Source organism: Diabrotica virgifera, chromosome 9 (assembly GCF_917563875.1).
Source record: "Diabrotica virgifera virgifera chromosome 9, PGI_DIABVI_V3a".
In the NCBI taxonomy this organism is placed as follows: Eukaryota; Metazoa; Arthropoda; class Insecta; order Coleoptera; family Chrysomelidae; genus Diabrotica; species Diabrotica virgifera.
Window position 1 is genome coordinate 149,212,737 of NC_065451.1, and position 21,124 is coordinate 149,233,860.

At 32.8% G+C, this 21,124-nt stretch overlaps 1 protein-coding gene across 1 annotated transcript in view; it reads left to right on the forward strand.

Moving 5' to 3' along the window:
- The first annotated feature begins 12,874 nt into the window (after positions 1–12,874).
- Positions 12,875–21,124, forward strand: part of LOC126892300 (caspase-1-like) — a 77,200-nt gene continuing 68,950 nt past the window's right edge. Inside the window, exon 1 of the mRNA XM_050661809.1 lies at positions 12,875–13,142. Coding sequence (XP_050517766.1) covers positions 12,997–13,142 — 146 coding nt within the window. The 5' untranslated portion in view covers positions 12,875–12,996. The remainder of the gene's footprint in view (positions 13,143–21,124) is intronic.

A 21,124-nucleotide genomic window follows, 5' to 3' on the forward strand; every position in this document is an offset into this window, starting at 1 on the left:
GACCTTGTATACAAATCAATGTAGCTACTACCTAATAATTATAATAACATTTAAAAAATATACGTCACTTATACAATTTGTGTTTTGTTTCTGGTTCACTGAACTAAATAAGTATTTTAAAGTTCATTAATAATTATTCTTCACAATAAATAATGTTCATATGGCTGCGGTGTGCAATGTATGTAGGTACTAGGTACCTACATATTTCGAAAATTTCTGAGAAATGGGAAAATTATTGATTTATAGATATTACAAAGAAAAGGTACCTAAAAACGTTTTTGAGCAAGTCATACTGCATGAAAGAATTTTATAAATAATAAAATTTTGCTATGTACCTAACCACTTTAAAAATTCAAATTGTAAGGCATGAATGACACAAACACTTTTTGAATATCTATATATATTTCGAATTTTGAGTCTATACCTAAATACTTGTTATTTAAATACTTTTTGACATTGGTATTTGTATTTATGATATGTATGTACTTTCCCAAATTTAATAAAATTTGTGATTTTTTATATTATCTAATCGTTGTTTTATTTAAGGCAAGCATAGCCACAGATCAATCTTTAATATAGTAGTAACTTTTCAGTAAGTACATCTAAAAAGGTAATACCATGTACTACCTATATAATTTAATTTATTCACGCCTTACAATGTGAATTTTTAAAATAGTATCATGGGTAATATAGCAAAATTTTATTATTTATAAAATTAAAAAACTCTAATATGAACTAAAACACTTCTATGTAATTGGTATATTTATTAAAATCTAAAAAATCCCAATGGATTGAGTAAAATATGTCCAATTCAGAACGTTTTCAGACCTATCGGTCCATCATCAGTGAATGTGCGTACTTGCTAAATAGCCCCAGAACCAAACAATGGTTGAATTTTTAATTCGATTTACATTATTTAAAAATAATATTAAACAGGCTAAACGCCGATGTTACAGGATATAACCTAAAGGCCCCGTCTCACCATCAAATAATTGACAGTTATTTGATCAAACTTGACAGTCAAACTTGACTAGTGACACAAACTATACATACTAAAGGCGGCTGCACAATTGACCGGGAACGGGAACAAGAACGGAAACGGGAACGAGAACGGAAACTGAAAGCATCAGCAGATCCACAATTAAATGGTAAACAGCTGTTTTGTGTCACTGTCACTTGTGCTATTAATTATTTTTCTTCTCAAAATAAATTTTGTGGAACGATCTTTTTCTAATTTTATTAAAAGAACATGTCTGTGAACTCTAAAAATATGGATTTATTTGATGACGAGCTTTTATAATATTTTCGTTTTTTATAATCTTGGAACTAATTTACACAATATGTGTGCAATCGCAAAGGTTTGTCAGCATAAAGATAAAAAGCATATCATTCAAATATTTATATTATTATTGTATCTAGTTACCATATAAGTACACGTACTATGATCTACATCAATCATACGGATGAGGACATTTTTCAAATAAAGAAATCAATCGTCGTTCGTCATTTATTTTAATGCAAAATGTATAAAAATTGTCAATAAAACTTGATCACACACTTCTAATAACAAATTTTTATTGGGCATTTGACAGTATGTTTAATACTGCCTTCTGATTGGTTCCGGGAATACAACGGGAACGAGAAAGTTGAAACATGGTCAACTTTCCCGTTCCCGGACAGCTTCTCGTTCTCGGTTATTGTGCATCTACAACATTAATTTACATAGAGGTTAACTTTTTTCCCGTTCCCGTTTCCGTTCTCGTTCCCGTTCCCGGGCAATTGTGCAGCCGCCTTAACTGTCACTTTGTGTCACTAACTGTCAAGTTTGATCAAATAACTGTCAATTATTTGATGGTGAGACGGGGCCTTAAGGGAACATGGTGAAACCCTACCAAAAACTCAATCAACCATCTTAGGCCAAAGTTGACTGTAAAGTCAAATTTGGCCATCTTAGGTCAAATTTGGCCTAAGATGGTTGATTGAGTTTTTGGTAGGGTTTCACCATGTTCCTTTAGGTTATATCCTGTAACATCGGCGTGTAGCCTGTTTAATATTATTTTTAAATAATGTAAATCGCAACCATTGTTTGGTTCTGGGGCTATTTAGCAAGTACGCACATTCACTGATGATGGACCGATAGGTCTGAAAACGTTCTGAATTGGACATATCTTACTCAATCCATTGGGATTTTTTAGATTTTAATAAATATACCAATTACATAGAAGCGTTTTACTTCATGTTAGAGTTTTTTAACTATATGGTATACAGCCAACCTAGGGAACTTCCCTTTTAATTTATAAAATTTTCTCATTCAGCATGTTGCTCGAAAACCATTTAGATACCTTTTCTTTGTAAAATCTATAAATTAATAATTTTCCCATTTCTATTTTATTGCAATTTCTATTTGTATGTATTAAAAAATATATTAATTTTTTAAATAACTCAAAAGGCCCATTTCGCCGATTTATATTTATATAGGCAACTCAAATTACACGCCGCTAAGCAATGAGTCAGGATTTAGACAGAATTGTTCGGGTCGGTGGTCTATCTATCTCTCTCTACTGGCGCTTAGCTTTCTCTCTCTAGCTTATGATGGCTGCCGCCTCTGTGTAACTGTCGTTCCATTACTCCCACCTCTTGGTAGATACGCTCACACTCGCACGACAGACAAAGCTAGACCACCGTGATACACCCATAGATATAACAGAATAGATTAGGCCAGTTCGAAAAATAGCGTAACGCGGAACAGTTCGGGTCGGTGGTCTATCTATCTCTCTCTACCGGCGCTTAGCTTTCTCTCTCTAGCATATGATGGCCGCCGCCTGTGTGTCACTGTCGTTCCGTTATTCCCACCTTTTGGTAGATACGCTCACACTCGCACGACAGACAAAGATAGCTAGACCACCGTACTTGATATCGGCGTTACACCCCGATGCATTGAGTGGCATATGACTAGCCTGATCTATTTTCTTTACATATCTCTGGATACACCCCGATGCATTGTTTGACCCAGCATATGCTTATATCCCTAGCCAGCTCTATTCTTGACATATCTCTGCGAGCATGTCAAGAAAAAAGTTGATATTTTCGGGCGCCGTCCAATTCACCTAAAACCTTGAACTTGTCAAACGTCACGCGCATGTCCTATACGCTCCAACTCGTATACAGTCACTTCATCGAGAGCCCCAACTCATACTTAACATTTCACATACTCTGGTGAAATTATTCGTTTTAGCTTCGTATTATTGACAGATGACAGCCTAGCTTGGAAAACAAATAATAAATAAATTTTTATTTTTAGTGTTTATTTATACATAATATTCATTCTACAACATAGAGAAATAAAAACAAGATTGTTTTTATTTCTTGTTTTCTTTCTTGTTTTTATTCCTTGTTTTATTTCTTGTTTTTATTCCTTGTCTTTATTTCTCTATGATTTTTGTAATAATCCAATATAATCCTAGGAAATAAAGGATAAATATGAAAGCAGCCTCTTTTATTAATTAGACTAGTTGATGATTGAAGTAAACAAAAGAAGCACAGCACCTAACCCGTTTTGCGATGCGTCTACTGAAACTACTGTCTCTATCATCCTTGATTGAAATATTGATATAGGTCAATCAAGGATATCATAAAATTGTAATACAGGTTTATTGGTTTATTAATTAGAACTTGTCTTAATTTTTCAAAAGAAATTTCATGTTCATTTTCCCAAATGAATTCATTTTTTTTTAAGTAATTGACGTAGTGGATATCGGATATGTTATGTCTGAGAAATTACCAATAAATTTACTTACATAAGTCAGCACAGTGACGGTTTAAGGTATCATGGGGCCCTAGGCGGCCATAAGAAGTAGGCCCCTTTATATCGACCATTTACTTAAAACAAATTTACAGATAGGTATTTGTTGTTTTGGGAAGTAGTTACTCCAAAAATAAATTACGACAATGTAAAAAGATCATTTTTCTTTTTTTTTTACATTTCGCAACAACTGCTCATTAATATTCAATATATGCCAAAGAAAAAAAGGGATATTGTGTCGATATGAGATTTTGCCCTGGGTATGAGTGCCACCCCTTCGGGGGCAAAAAAACATACATTCAAAATAATGGATAACTGATTAATTCTAAGTAACTTTTGTTCTATCGAGTTTTTTCACTAAATTAATACTTTTTGAGTTATTTGCGAGTGAATATGTTCATTTTTCAACATAAAAAAACACCTTTTTAGACAGTTTTTCGCAAATAACTCCAAAATTAAGTATTTTATCGAAAAAGTATTCTTAGAAAAAATATAGCCTATACAAAATTTAAAAAAATGGTGTATGTATGAAGTATGTAGACCCAGTATAAGCAGAACCGTAGCTAATGAAAAGTAGATTCTTATTCGACAAATTCCAGATCAAATATTTCAACGTAAATTACCAAAAAATGAAGCACTTTTCGGTGAAAAATCATCATATTTTTTTTATAGTGTTAAAAAAAGTTTTATTTTTGTTTTTTTTTAATAAAGTTTCAAGTATCAAAATTAAGTAAGTAAAGCTTAAAATAATGTTGATTTCCTTTTTTGACACAAAAATCTTGAAAATTTATGAAAATCTTGAAAAAACTTATAAGTATATTATGTATATATGATCTATAAGTTTCACCGGTTCACAGTGCTTATATTTTAAAACATTGGGATTTAAAGTAAAACAAATTTTTTGAAATTTTGAAAAATAAAATGTATTTTTTTTCAAAATAACTTTAAAGTTATTAGTGGTACCAAAAATCTTAAAGAGTAAAAAATATAGGTTTTGATTTTCTGAATATTTCAGATTTTTGCTTTTTTGGAAGATAAAAATTATTGGTTAAGATATGACTGTTCAAAATTTGCATACCCTGGGTACAGAATTTTTCATTTGTTAAAAATTAATAAATGAAAATAGTTTCTATCCTTGTGGGATCGGTACTCACCGGAGGGACCGCAAACGTTCGGATACAATTAGCGTCTGTTTGCAAGAACAATGACGACTTTGCTAAGTAACAAGACATTTACTCAACACACACACACTACTCACTACACTAGGTACCTGATTGGAAAAATCCACTGTACCATGCCAATGGCCATTAGTTGTCGAGGCATTAAGCTAAATAAAAAAAATTGCATACACTCGTGATTAGTGACTTGTTCAAGCCCTTTCTACTACAGCCCTTTTATAAATAAGCACTTTATACCGATGAAACTTACAGAGCATATAAACAATACACAAGTAAAGTAGCTTGTGAAGCGGTAAGGATTAATTTCATTTGGCATGCTAATTAGGGAGTTATTTTCACCAGTTTTTTTAACCCACAAAATGGGATAAACTTTATTCTGAGCGTATCTTGCTTACTTTTTATGATAGAAATTTTTTTAAACACAAGAATCATGCTTTTTTATAACATTTAAACAAGTTATGATGAGTTTCCCATGAAAAGTGCTTCATTTTTTGATTATTTCACGTTGAAATATTTGATTTGGAATTTGACGAATAAGAACCTACTTTTCATGAGCTACAACTCTGCTTCTACTGGGTCTACAGACTGCACACATACACCATTTTTTCAATTTTTTAAAAGCTATATTTTTGCTAAGAATATTTTTTCGATAAAATACTTACTTTTTGAGTTATTTGCGAAATACCGTCTAAAAACGTGTTATTTTTTGTTGAAAAATGAAGATATTCACTTGCAAATAACTCGAAATGTATTGACTTGATGAAAAAAACAGGATAGGCAAAAACCAAAGGATTTTTCAAAAAAAAACCAAAATTATCAGGATTTTTTGTTTAAACCAGGTTTATTTGGTTTAAACCAGGTTTATTTAGTTTAAACCAGGTTTATTTGATACAAAGTATCATAAGTCTAAATACTTTAAAAATGAATAAATTATTTTATAAAATAATAGTAATAAACAATAAAAAAATGATTAAGACAACTTTTATTTTTATTTACACACACAAAAAATTAAAATAACAAAAGAAACGCATTCAAACGTATCAAAACATATTCAAAATAGCTAAGTTCGAAAGTAAAAAATAGAATTTATTTATTTTAATTTTCTTCATTTGCGACAGCTGTATAAAAAAAACTTTAAATAAGAACACCAGTTTGGAGGTTCAGTAAAAAAACCAGGTTTTTTTCTTAAAAAAACCAGTTGATTTAAACCATGGTTAAACCAAGGTTTTAAGCATGTTGGTTTACCTACCAACCCTGGAAAAACTGTATTGAACAAAAGTTGATTAGAATTAGTTAGTTTATCCACTTCCGGACGTATTTTGACAATATATTTTTTCACCCCCGAGAAGGGGTGGACTCAACCGTAGAGCAAAAACACACATTGGCACAATATCACTTTTTTATTTGACATGTTAGCTATGCTTATACCAAATTTCATGTCAATCCAAGCTCTTGTTTCAAATCCAAAGATTCTTTCAAATCCGGAGGTTTTGCAATATTTTACCGTGAGTGAATGGACTATAAGGCCCATCAGTGGGTAGAAATTGAAAAACAAACGCAACATTTAAAATTTTTTTTTAAATAATTAAATATTAATTAACGCATTTGTGTGGGATGCGGGCCCCATCAAGTGCCCGGGCCCTTGGTTAATCCGGCAGTGAGTCAGCATACCTAACAGTCTCTGAACATCTTTTACAACCGATTCTAGAAATTAAATGTTACTGGATATGTTCAAATCATGATAAGCAGTTGAAACAGTCAAAACAAAAAGACACGCACTCATCAAAAAAGCATGTGAGATTAAACTTATATATTCTACATTTACTGAATCGTTCCAGGAATATTCAACTCAAACTAGTAAGAGTTGATTCTATTTTTCCTGCGATCTACTTTTACCAACAAGGGCTAGGAAGAGTCTACTTCAACTAGTAAAAGTTGAATTAAATTTTTCAAATCAACTCTTACTACTCGTTTTAGCTGACTTGAACCAGTGGTGTCACAGCAAAATTAGCAGGGTCGGAAGGCACTTTAAGTTTTTTACAAGTAAAATATTACTCTATGCTTTTTTAATACAAGTTACCTACATCTGCATATTTTAAAATGTATATATGTTTTCTATAATCCGTGTTTTATTTACAAAACCTAAATTCTCTATTTATTTTTTTTTCTTTTCTTAACCAGTGCCGGAACGGCGTTCCGGCACCATGACACCACCGACTTGAAGCAGAAATAGTCAACACTAACTGAGAATCAACTTGAACTGTAACATATAATATTTGTAAAAAATATGTAAAAATAAAAAATTAATATTACCTACTTGTTTCAAATGCATGTGCGCTTAGCGCTTGACATTGAAAACATCCTAAAAACTAGTTCAGCAAAAATCCACGGAAGGTCATCGTTGTGACTGACATCACAACTATAAGTACAACAAACATAGCGCTTTTCAGCGATTGTCATTTGTTTCGAGCTTCTCTCACATTTTGTATAATTCGAGTATATTAATATAGGGCTTTTCATTCACAGTCATTTGTTTCGAGCTTCTGTCATGTGTCACATAATATTAATATATCTATGCCATATGTTATTGGTATATAACAATGATACAAACCAAAGACGTATGACGTAGATATATTAATATTATGTGACACATGACAGAAGCTCGAAACAAATAACAATAGATGAAAAGCCCTATAATACACGGATTATACAACATATGATAGGAGCTCGAAACAAATGACAGTCAATGAAAAGCCCTATAGGGCTATAGGGCTTTTCATCGATTGTCAGTTGTTTCGAGCTTCCATCTTATGTTGTATAATCTGTGTATAATATTAATATACCCGGATTATACAACATATGACAGAAGCTCGAAACAAATGACTGTGAATGAAAAGCCCTATTGTAACAGTCTGAAGCCATTGTTGCTTCTTTTATTTTCTCCATGTATACCTATTGCTTTGCCTGTTTCCTCATTCTTTATTATTAGTCTAGCATTTAAATACCCTATTACTATGAATAGGTAATTGTTTACAATCTCCATTACATACCATTAATTTTAAGAAAATGTTTTTCTGATGAATTTTCATTAAGATTTATTTATATAAAGGATTCACCTCCATGTTATAAATATTACAATGGTATACATACCTATATTTTCAGGGTATAAAATTGCAATTGTATTTACATAAATCGCACTGTCTTTAGAATATGTATATTGTAGTACCTATAATCTATTATAATTAAAAATATTTATTGTGATTATTTACAAATTTAGATACAATTTGATCTAGATTTATTAGATTGTAAAAATGAATTGAATTATTGTAACTTAATTGATTACTGTCCATTTCAGAAGTTTCCAAACTACTGGCAATCTCCACTGCTCCCTCCAAGTCTAGATTCCTGGTGCCTGGTGCCCAATAGTCTTGCTTGTATTCTTTTGGAACATAATCCAAAAACAAATTGGTTCCTTATGGCAGACTTTAGATGTGCTTGAAAATTTCAATTTATATAGAAATTATTGCACTGATTCTCCTTCTACTTGCTGTCTGCATTTAAATCTGTAAGTTTCAGCAATTTCCAAAGGAACAGGATTGTAAAAATTGTTCATTTTTAACAACTTAGTCCTATATTTTATCTATCATCTGCTGGTTATACACATATTTTAGAAATATATACTCTACTTTTCCAAAAACTACTTTATATTTTATTTTTATGATCTATTTTTATTATATATCATTTTAATAGGTTAGGTAGGTACTTAAATCAAATCTTCTCTTTTTCTTACCATTTGTAATACAAACTTATCCAACAAACACAGTATAAAATACTGTTTATACTCTTATATTATATTTGTGGGATAATACATGTTCTATACTTTTTAATCGATATAATACATAGTTATAATAACGACATCATTAATTCAATTTTTAATTATATTATGTATAAATATTATTCTCAATATGTATGTGAGTTGGTGTGTATATGAATAGGGTTGTATCCAGTTGTATCCAACTTGGCGATTATGCGTTTTCGTGACTATTTCTGTGTTACCGACATTTCACAGTTTAGGCGAATTGGGGGCGACCCGATATTTTCAAGGTTCATAAATAGACAGGTTGCATGCAAGGTTCATAAATAGACAGGTTGTATGGTAACTTTCCACCAATCAGCATCAAGAATCTAATGGCGGGAGTGACGTCACCCAGAATGCTGCATTTAAATTCATTCACTTCACTCATTGAAATGAACTCGGAAAGTAGGAATGTATTGAAAATGTGTATATTTAAAAAAATATGTTTTGATTTTTAATGACTATTTATTTCATATATTCTTTAAAAAATGTGGTAGATACCTGTAAAGTTACAAAAATCATAGAATATAATTGCAATTAAATATATGCAGTAGAATAGCATTACTACTTAATTAAAGCAGAAGGAGATTCTTTCTTGTGTATATATGGGACTAAATCATTCAAATATCCTAGGTATATTAATAATGGGTTGAATACAATTTACTTTTTTAAATGATTTTGAGTAGGTATACAATAATTTTGAATTTCGGATAATGCATGTAGTACATTATTATAAATTCCTCCTAACATGTAAACCATGGTGAAAAAGAAATTCAACTAAAGATTTATGTATCAAAATTAGTAGTTTTCCCTTAAGTTTAACATAAGAGCATCTGATTATATACGTTAGGTACTGGATCATAATATCTAAAACTATTAAAACATTATGATTCCATTCAATAGGTACCTGTGAAGTTTTACATTAACAGTAAATTATAAAAAAATACAATTTCAGTGCAATAAAGGGAATTTTCCCCATTTTATATATTCATTTAGTTTATAATTGTTTATTCAAACGATCTTAAGATGGCTGCAATATTGGTTATAATTTTATATGAAACAATTACATATAATAGATCTATTATCTATAGAATTAATTAGATATATTGTTCAATAAGTCTAAGCAGATTGTAACCTACACATATGATGTAAACTTAATGTGAAGAACCGCAAGAGACATTACAGAGCTGTAATGTCTCTATACAAGAATGAAGAATGTCCTTTATTATACAATACAGCAGAAAGAAAATCCAGTAAGTAAGTAGGTACTTATACAACCACATTAAAATGTATCTTAACACTTGTAAAAGAGTTTTGGGTTTAAGTTATTATACTAAAAACACTTAATGATATCTATAGATACATTAAATCTAAGATATAAACACAAATTAAAACACTAACGATATTTAATAACAAAATATAGCCTCCAAACCAGGTATCCTATTATGTTTACAAACAATTCGTAAAATTGATCGTCTGGGTGACGTCACGATGACAATATTTCATTTGTCAATGTCAAAGTTACCATACAACCTATGGTATAGGGACCTTGGGTTGCATGGTAACTTTCCACCAATCAGCGTCGATAATCTAATGGCGGGAGTGACGTCACCCAGAATGCTGCATTCAAATTCATTCACTTCACTCATTGAAATGAACTCGGAAAGTAGGAATGTATTGAAAATATGTATATTTAAAAAGAAATACGTTTGGATTTTTAATGACTATTTATTTCATATATTCTTTAAAAAATGTGGTAGATACCTGTAGAGTTACAAAAATCATATAATATAATTGCAATTAAATATATTATGCAGTAGAATAGCATTACTACATACTTAATTAAAGCAGAAGTAGCTTCTTTCTTGTGTATATATGGGACTAAATCATTCAAATATCCTAGGTATATTGCATATTAATAATGGGTTGAATACAATTTACTTTTTTAAATGATTTTGAGTAGGTATATAATAATTTTGAATTGGGGATAATGCATCATCATCATCATCATCATTTGGCTCTACAACTCAATGTGAGTCTTGGCCGCGTTTACTATTTCCCTCCATTGTTGTCGGTCCTGAGCAGCTATTTCCCATTGCTGTACTCCCATTTTGCGTAGATCACTGGCTACTGCGTCCTTCCATCTCTTTCTTGGGCGACCAACTGACCTTTTTCCATCGGGCCTTTCCCAGAATGTGGTGTTCAGAAGTCTTTCGTCACTTGATCTTAGCACGTGACCCGCCCATCGTATTCTGTTTGCTTTAATGTAGCGTACTATGTTTTCATCTCCATATATTGTCTGGAGTTCATCATTGTGTCTTCTTCTCCATTCTCCTGTTGTCTCGTCTCTGCAAGGCCCATAGATAGTCCGCAGTATCTTTCTTTCAAGTACCAGTAATTTTGTCGTTTCCCGCTGATTCAGAGTCCATGTTTCGCTTCCATATGTTATTGTGGGACGAATTATTGTCTTATATATTCTTATTTTTGCTGGTCTTGAGAGTATTTTTGATTTAAGTAGGGTCATTAATGAGTAATATGCCCTGTTTCCTGCAATGATCCTGGCTGCTACGTCCTTTTCATATTTATTTTCAGATGTTATAATCGCTCCCAGGTACTTAAATTCTTTGACGACTTCAAAGTTGTATTCATTAATTGTTACGTTTTGTCTAACCCTTGGTCTTGGGTTCTTCGTAACCACCATGTACTTGGTCTTGTCCTCGTTGACCTTAAGACCAACTTCCTTGGCTCCGTTCTCGAATAGGGTGAAAACTTCTTTTGCATCTCTGGTGGATTGTGCAATTGTGTCCACGTCATCCGCAAAGGCTAATAGTATTTTTGATCCTTGGGCTGCAAATCCGTTTGTCAGTTGTGGCTGAGCTTTCCTTACTGCATGTTCCAGTGCGAAGTTAAACAGCAGGGGGGCGAGAGGGTCTCCTTGTCTAAGCCCGGTGTCAATGAGGAATTCCTCCGACGTGGTGCTGCCAATTCTGATTCGTGCGGAAGCGTTCTCCGTGCTAACCTGTGCTAATCGTACCAGCTTTCCAGGTACTCCCATTTCCACCATAGTCTGCCATAATGCCTCTCTGCTAACAGAGAGGATAATGCATGTAGTACATTATTATAAATTCCTCCTAACATGTAAACCATGGTGAAAAAGATATTCAACTAAAGATTTATGTATCAAAACTAGTATTTTTCCCTTAAGAGCATCTGATTACGTTAGGTACTGGATTATAATATCTAAAACTATTAAAACATTATGATTCCATTCAATGGGTACCTCTGAAGTTTTACATTAACAGTAAATTATAAAAAAATACAATTTCAGTGCAATAAAGGGAATTTTCCCCATTTTATATATTCATTTAGTTTATAATTGTTTATTCAAATTCAAACGATCTTCAGATGGATGCAATCCAGTAAGTAAGTAGGTACTTAACACAACCACATTAAAATGTATCTTAACACTTGTAAAAGAGTTTTGGGTTTAAGTTATTATACTAAAAACACTTAATGATATCTATAGATACATTATATCTCAAGATATAAACACAAATTAAAACACTAACGATATTTAATAACAAAATATAGCCTCCAAACCACGTATCCTATTGTTTACAAACAATTCGTAAAATTAATCGTCTGGGTGACGTCACGATGACAATATTTCATTTGTCAATGTCAAAGTTACCATACAACCTATGGTATATGGACCTTGGATATAGGGCTTTTCATCGATTGTCATTTGTTTCGAGCTTCTGTCAGATGTTGTATAATCTGTCTATAATATTATTATACACAGATATTATTAGGTTTGTTCGTAGAACGATCAGCAACCGTTGCCAACCGTCAGACGCAAGCGCGTTCGTAGTCTACGAACTCGAACTGTTAACTGCGCAGCGCTAACTGTTAACTGCGCATGCGTCTGATGGTTGGCAACGGTTGCTGATCGATTGGATCGTACTACGAACAAACCTTTACTAAATATGACAGAAGCTCGAAACAAATGACTGTGAATGAAAAGCCCTATTTTGACATCTTGATTTTGACTTTTGACGTTTTCCAACTGATAGAACTGATAACCGTAGTTTGTTTTGATAAGGTTTAAATTCCTTTGTTTAATTATTTTGAAATTTATATTCAATGCTATTATAGTGACGATGGAAGACGCTGGTACAGATCAAGTAGGTAATGGTTTGCGGAATATAGAAGTCGAAGACTCTTTTCAAGATGCTGAGGATGGCCAATGCCTCGGGCACATGGGGAATGGCAAATCTGATGAAAGAGATGCCCTGGGAAGAGCTGGGTAAGATTATTCTAAATAAATGTTTTAGTGTTCAGTGGCTCTCTAGTGTCCTTGTTTGAAGAATTTTATGAGGAGATAACATCCTGGTTTTAATTATCTTTGCTTATCTGTTGATTTAGTTTTAAATCTATACCGACTAGTTATATGTATACTTCTTCTAATGGCGCTACAACCCTTCGTGAGACTCGGCCTGCTTAACTATGTTCTTCCATTCTGCCCTGTCCGATACTTTCGTTCGCCACTGCCTGATGTTCATGCCTTTAATATCCCCCTCTAGGTTGTCTATCTATCTTTTACGGGCCTTCCTCTTGTTCTATTTCCTTGGGTCTTCCATCTCTGGATTACTTTCACAGCTCGATTATCTGGCATTCTTTCTAAGTGACCAAGAAAGTTTAGTCCTTGAGACTTTACAAATCTAACAATATCTGCGCTCTACATTAGTTCATCCAGCTCATGGTTCATTTTAATTCTCCATGAACCATCTCTACAATGTGTTGGTCCAAATATGTTCCATAGTATTTTGCGCTCAAATATTATCAGTTGATTTTCATTAGTGGTTGAGATGGTCCACGTTTCACATCCATATGTGGCCACTGGTCTAATTACTGTTTTGTAGATTCTAAGCTTAGACTCACGATTCAGTAACTTTTCATTAAGTCTTTGTATGCATAAAAACGCTTCTTACCGCATTGAAATAATTGATATTATTATTTCCCAAACCATAACAGTTACAAAAAGTGGTTCTTATAAACAAACTGGTTGATAATCAAGAAAAATTCAGTAAATATCATTAACCTTTAAGTACTTATTTATTACTATTAATTTTATCTTTTGGAAGTGGCTACTGTTACAACCAACGTTCTTTGCAATACAATTATTTCATACATTTAATTATGGCAATGAATTGTTTAAAATGTGACAAAGACATCAGTGACTCCAAGGATGCACTGGGTTGTGATAGATGTGAAAGGAGTTTACATCGAAAATGCACTGAACTCTCGGCTTCGGAACTGAGAGTCATGGAGCTAAAGAACAATCGTCAACTGAAGTATTTCTGTCAGCAATGTTTGGAGGGCATGGCAGCTGTACCTAAATTATACAAAATCATCAGCGAGTTACGCCTCGAGGTGAAACATCTTCAGGAAAATATTGAAGCCAAAAACACTTCTACACCACAATTAACTACTACACCATAAATTTCGAATAATGAATTTATAATTAATGAAATTCAAGAGCGTAATGCTAGAGCTAGGAACATTATGATCTTTAATTTGCCAGAATCCCCAAATGACACTGCAACTGTTCGTTCAATCATAAGTGAAGCCTCCAGTGATGAAATAAGTATTGTTAAGCTAACCAAATTTGGCAAGAAAAATAAAAATGGACATCGTTCTGTAAAGGTGGAGCTCTCAAGACCTCAGGATGCATTTGATGTGTTAAAAAATAAATATAATGTAGGCAGTGATAGACATATTTTCATAAGTGCTGACCTCACAGGTCTTCAACAAACCATCTTAAATAAGTTAAAAACTGAATTGGCAGAAAGGAAATCTAAAGGTGAGAAAGATCTAGTTATAATGTATATTAATGGTGAGCCTAAAATAACCAAATATAATCAGCAAAAAAACTCAAAATGATCATTCCACAAGTTCCCAATACACTGAAAATCTACTGTCATAATGTAGGAGGTTTAAGGACAAAATTATCCGATTTTTCTGCAGCAGTTAATTGTTCTTGCTTTGATATATTTGTCATTATTGAAAGTTGGTTGAACGATGATTTCCTAGATAAGGAACTTTATTTGGTTAATTATCAGATATTCAGATGTGATAGATCTAATCTTTCAAGTACTAAAAGTAGAGGTGGGGGGATTTTGATACTTATTCATAGAAAAATAAAAGCTTTTAGAATGAGCCACATAAACAATTCAGTAGAGCAGTTATTTATATCTTGTTCTGTTTCAAATTTTAATTTTATCATTGGTGGTGTGTATATTCCTCCTAACAGTCCAAATAATTGCTATCTATCACATGTTGAAAGGATTGAAGATTTGAGAATTCAGTATAATAAGTGCAGCTTTTGTATTTTTGGTGATTTTAACTTGCCCAACATAACTCCCGATTTAAATAATATATCACCATCTCAGATGAATGAAAACATTTCTAGTGTAGCACAATGTTATGCTTTTCTTGATTTTAAACAACATATTACTATTCCTAACTCTAATAATAAGTTTTTAGATCTACTATTTTCGAATGTGGATAGTATTCTAGTTTCATCTGCAATAGATCCTATTTTTTCTGAATCTACCCATCACAAACCATACTCCTTTGATTTACCTATATCGGACATTACAAATAATTTACTGTGCCAAGAATTTTACTATGATTTCAGAAACGCTGATTATATTAGCTTACAGAATTATTTGGGACCTATCAATTGGCACAAGTATTTAAATTTAAATGAAAAATACTGCAGTACACAATTTCTATCATATTCTGAGTATGGCATTAAATCTTTTTGTGCCCAAAAAGAAAAGTAAGGTAGGTATCAACTTTCCCAAAGTGGTTCAATGCTGAGTTGAGAAATTTAATCATCCAAAAGAAAATAGCTCACAAAAATTACAAGAATACTGGCAATCGCTGTTATTACATAGAATTTTCAAGGTTACGTACTCAATGTAATATTTTATCTAAATAATGTTTTGTGAATTACAAAAAAGACCTTGAAAATAATTTTAATACCGATCCCAGGTCATTTTGGAGATTTTTTAGCCGAAAAAATAATCTATATGATGTTCCTAATAATATGTATCTAGCTGATAAAAGAGCTGTGAGTGGTGATCAGATAAGTGAAGTTATTTATGACAGTTTGTCAAAACTTTCCAATAATGTAACAGCTGGACCGGATGGACTTCCCGATTTTTTCTTGAAAAACTGTGCTTACAGTCTAACTCAACCATTGTTTGTTCTAAATAACTTATCATTGAAATTAGGCATTCTTCCTGATAAATGGAAAACTAGCCATTTAATTCCAATTTTTAAATCTGGCGAAAGAGAAAATATAGAAAATTACAGAGGTATATCTAAACAATCGACCATTCCTAAACTACTTGATAAATTGATTTATAACCATATTAGTTTTACTTGTCAACAATTAATAAATAATTATCAACATGGCTTTATGCACAAGAAATCCACAACTACAAACTTACTATCTTATGAAACATCTATTATCAGAGATCTGTAAAGAAAATGTCAGGTAGATTGTGTATACACAGACTTTTCAAAAGCCTTTGATAGGATTGACCACTACTTACTGTTACATAAACTTAAGGCATATGGTTTCAGCGATCAGCTTTTAAAGTGGTTTGCTAAATTGCCCTGATTTATTAAAATTAATAATCTTTAATATTCCAAACCATGATCTGAGAAATAATAACTTGTTCCATGTACCTTATCATTCAACAAACTATGGTCTTAACTCACCAATAGATAGAACTTTGAGTCGCCTGAATGATTTGGACATCGATTTATTCTCTTCTTCCAGTAGAGTATTTAAAAACCAACTAAAATCAATTTTTCCGGTCAGCACTTATGTTTAATATTATATTTTCAGTAGATTTGTGTGTATGTTAAATTTAGTTTTATTGTAATGTACTTACTACAGTTTTATGATTAATTATTTATATGGGAAATAAGCCACAATTAAAATGAAAAAATAATTTTATTAACGTTTCGACGTTAAAATTTTTTTTTTTTTGTTTATTTAGTAATATTTAAAGGCGTCGAAACGTTAATAAAATTATTTTTTCATTTTAATTGTGGCTTATTTCCCATATAAATAATTAATCATAAAAATGCCACAAGGAAATAGCTTCAGAACAACATACAGTTTTATGATGTCACACTTTCATTTAATTCATTTAATTTTATTTTTTGTTTTTTTTTACTGTTTTACTGGACTTTACTACTACTACTTTTACTTCTACTTATTGTTTATATATGTATATTTTTTATGAAATTGGGGAAACCCATAAATAAATAAGAATCTGTGTTTGTATTTCTTGACTGGTGTTGTTGTTGTCATTTATTATTGAAATTATTGACGTAAGTTAAACCTTTTGCATTCTAAGATCAATTATTCAATGTAGTCAACATGAAACATAGGAATAATCACCACAGTCCATAAAATTCATTATTACGCTCACTCAGGTCATGTGATCTATGTTGGGAAGATCCATGTTGGGAATAAAACTACAAGACAGAAAATCAAACAAATGGATAAGAGAGAAAACAAAAGTAAAAAATGTAACTTTTTTTTTATTATCTCCCTTTATTGACAATCAGATATAAAACAAACATCTATAAGTCAATTTGTTGGTCTTACATTAAATTAAATTATTGTAAATGTGGTGACGTGGAGAGGTAAACATCCAGCAATGTTTCCTCAGTTACCTCTTAGGTCAGAGGGCCAGCTTCTTCTGAGTCTTCTATTGTGGACAGGTTGCAGTAGTGGATGAAGTAGTGGATTAGGATGGTCTTCTAGTTTGTTGTGGTGTTTTCTGTTGTTTTCTCGGATGACTTCGGTTACATATGGAATTTTTAGATCTGTGTGTAGAGTTTGGTTTGATACATACCATGGTGCATTAACTATTGCTCGAAGTATCTTGGATTGTGCTCTCTGGATAATCACAGTATTGGATTTGCTAGCACAGCCCCACAGTTCAATGCCATAAGTCCAGATTGGCTTTATCACTGCTTTATATATTAGCAATTTGTTTTCTATTGAAAGGTGGGATTTTCTTCCAATGAGCCAGTAAAGTTCTTTAGTTTTTAGGTCAAGTTGCATTCTTTTCTTTGTTATATGGTGTTTCCAGTTGAGTTTATTGTCAAAGTGTAGCCCTAGATATTTGACTTGATTACTTTGTGGTATTTTTATTTGATTGATGGTTACTGGTAGGCAGGTTCCAGTCCGGAGAGTGAATGTTATATGGGATGATTTTGTTTCGTTTACCTAAACTTCCACTTCTTCAGCCATATTTCAAGTGAGTTAAGATGCTCTTGGAGATTTTGTGTTGCTGCAATAGGATCGTCATGCTTGGCAAAAATAGCAGTGTCGTCTGCAAATGTCCCGATGGTTGTTTTATCATTTGTAGGCAAGTCATATGTATACAGTATGTAGAATAATGGCCCTAGTATGCTCCCTTGTGGTACGCCAGAGTGAATAGGCTTGTATTCCGAGACTTCTTCATTAACTTTTACTTTAAACTGCCGTTCGTGTAGGTAGGCTTTCAGTAGGTTGTAGTAACTTGCTGGGAGAATTCTTTTTATTTTGCATAACAAGCCTGGATGCCAGACTTTGTCAAAAGCCTGACTGATGTCTATAAAGGCTGCTGTGCAGTACTGCTGATTTTCAAGTGACTGGTTGATGGCGTTGACTATGCGATGGCATTGTTGTATCGTTGAATGGCTTTGTCGAAATCCGAACTGATGATCTGGGATCCAATTTTGTGGATTTATTTCTGCATTTATTCTGTTTAGGATAAGTCTTTCAAGCAACTTGGAGATTGTTGGTAATAAGCTGATAGGCCTATATGATGAGACATCTAGAGGGTTTTTGCCAGGCTTTGGTATCATAATTATTTGTCCAATTTTGAGTGCTGTGGGCCAGTAGTCACATCTAAGTATTGCATTGAATATGTGCAGTAGTTTAACTATGCCCTTTTTGGGTATTTCTTTTAACATTTTTGCGGTTATCAGATCTTCGCCTGGTGCCTTCTTTGGGTTTAGGGTGGCAATTACGTCTCTAATTTCTTTTGGAGTAAATAGTTTTATTCGGTCCTGTATCTGTAGTGGTTCTTCTAATATTTGGTTCGCTTCTGGTACTTGGTCGTCATTTAGTGGAGTAAAAACTTCTGCTAAATACTCGGCAAATAGGTCAGCCTTTTCTTTATCACTTTTTGCCCATGGTCCTGGTGGTGTTGGATTTTTACGTATTGGAGGTAATGCTGTTATTGGCTTTCTCTTACTTTTTATGGGCTTCCATATAGAGTTGTCTTGTCTTGATAGATTGGTGATGTAATTCGTAAATGAGTCATTTTTGACTTCTTGCAGCTTTGATTTTAATTTGTTGCTGATGCGATTGTATCTTGTTGTGCTGTCTGGTGTGTGTGTTCGTTGCCATGCAGATCTGGCCTTTCTTTTTTCAGCTACCAGTTTTTTTATTTCTAAAGGTATATTACTTATGTTTCTGTTGGGACTACTTTGTGGGGTAGCTGATTTAGCTGCATACTGTAGTATGTTTATAAATTTGTTATAGTCCTCTTCTATTTCTTCCGGTTTTTTCAGCCTCGTTGTTATTTCGATAGTATCGTGAATTATTTGTCGGTGTCCCAGTTTGTTTTATTGTTGTGCAGGTGGAGTTTTGGTTTTTTAGTGATAACTGTTGTACTTACCGTTGCTATTATTGGGCTATAGTCAGTAGTTAGGTCATAGCTTGGTGTTATATCTGTATAAGTTATACCAATACCGTTTGTTATGAAGAAGTCCAATAAATCTGGTTTTTTGTTGGGATCGGTCTGCCAGTATGTTGGTGTTCCCGTTGAGATAAATGAGTAATTCTTATTTTGCATAACGTGTGCCAGTTCTCTGCCTTTTGTTGTTATAAGTCGTGACCCCCACAAGGTATGCTTGCTGTTGTAATCTCCCCCAGCAATGAATTTTGGTCCTAAAGTTTGGAAAAATTCTTCATAGTGTTCTCGTTTTAGATTATGGCGAGGAGGGCAGTACACAGCTGTTACGTTGACATTCTATGGAAGTGCTTCAACGCTTACTGTCGTTGCTTGGATGTGTTCTTCTTTGTACTTCAGTAGTTCATTATGTTTAATATTTTCTTTGATGAGTATTGCTGTACCTCCGTGGGCTGTGCCGTCAGGATGCTCAGTATGATATAGTTTATATTTAGGTATGTTAAAATAAGTTCTGTTCGTAAAGTGCGTTTCACTAATTAAAAATATGTCAATTTTATTTATGTCTAGAAATATTTTCACTTCTGTATGGCTTGGAAGGCCGTTGGCATTCCATTGGGCTATTCGAAGAAACTTAGCCATTTATTTCATTGTGTTCATAAGCATGGTAAGCATGTTGAGGACCATGCTATTTTGTTGGATTAGTTGGTTGAATAGATTCTTGAATTCTTCCAAAAACTTGTTTAACACAGTGGTTGTATCTTCTGTTTGGTTGTGTTTAGTTACTTCAGCGTAGCTCAAGCCCTGGGGCAGTGGATTGGATAGTTGTTGTGTGTTTCTTGTGTATATATCATTTGTGTAGATTGCTGTTGGGTTTTGATGTTCTCCATTGTTTTTGTTGCTTCCTTTGGTAAGTTTCTTATAGTGATCACATCCCTTATAATTGGCTGGGTGGCCTCCGTTGCATAACGCACATATGGCTGACGTCTCCTTTGACTTTTTGCATGTGGTGGTATTGTGTGAGCCTCCGCATTTTACACAGACGAATGGTTTATTACAATATGATTTGGAATGTCTATATTGTTGGCATCTCATGCACTGTATTATATTGTTTTTTTGAGTTCGTGGAGGTTCTATGTGTACTACTCTGTTCTGTAGGCCTGTTATATTATAGACATCTTTATTGTTTTGCGCGGGTTCTAAATCTACAAAGAAGAGATTAAGTGGTTCTTTGGTTTTTTGTTGTTTTACATTAACTATGTTTCTCACTTTGTGCCCTAACTGAGATAGCTCACTTTTTATGTCATCAGTATTGGTTGAGTGATGTAAGTATTTGATCACGATTCTGTAGGCTCGTTCTTCTTTTAGTTGGTACGTGTGATGGTATATATTTTTTTCCTTGAACTCCTTAACCAATTTTCGGTATATTTCTGGTGTTTCACAATTTATTTTGACAACGTTGTTTATTAAACTTTTTGTCTGGTATTCTTCTTTTTTCGCTATTTACTCTAAT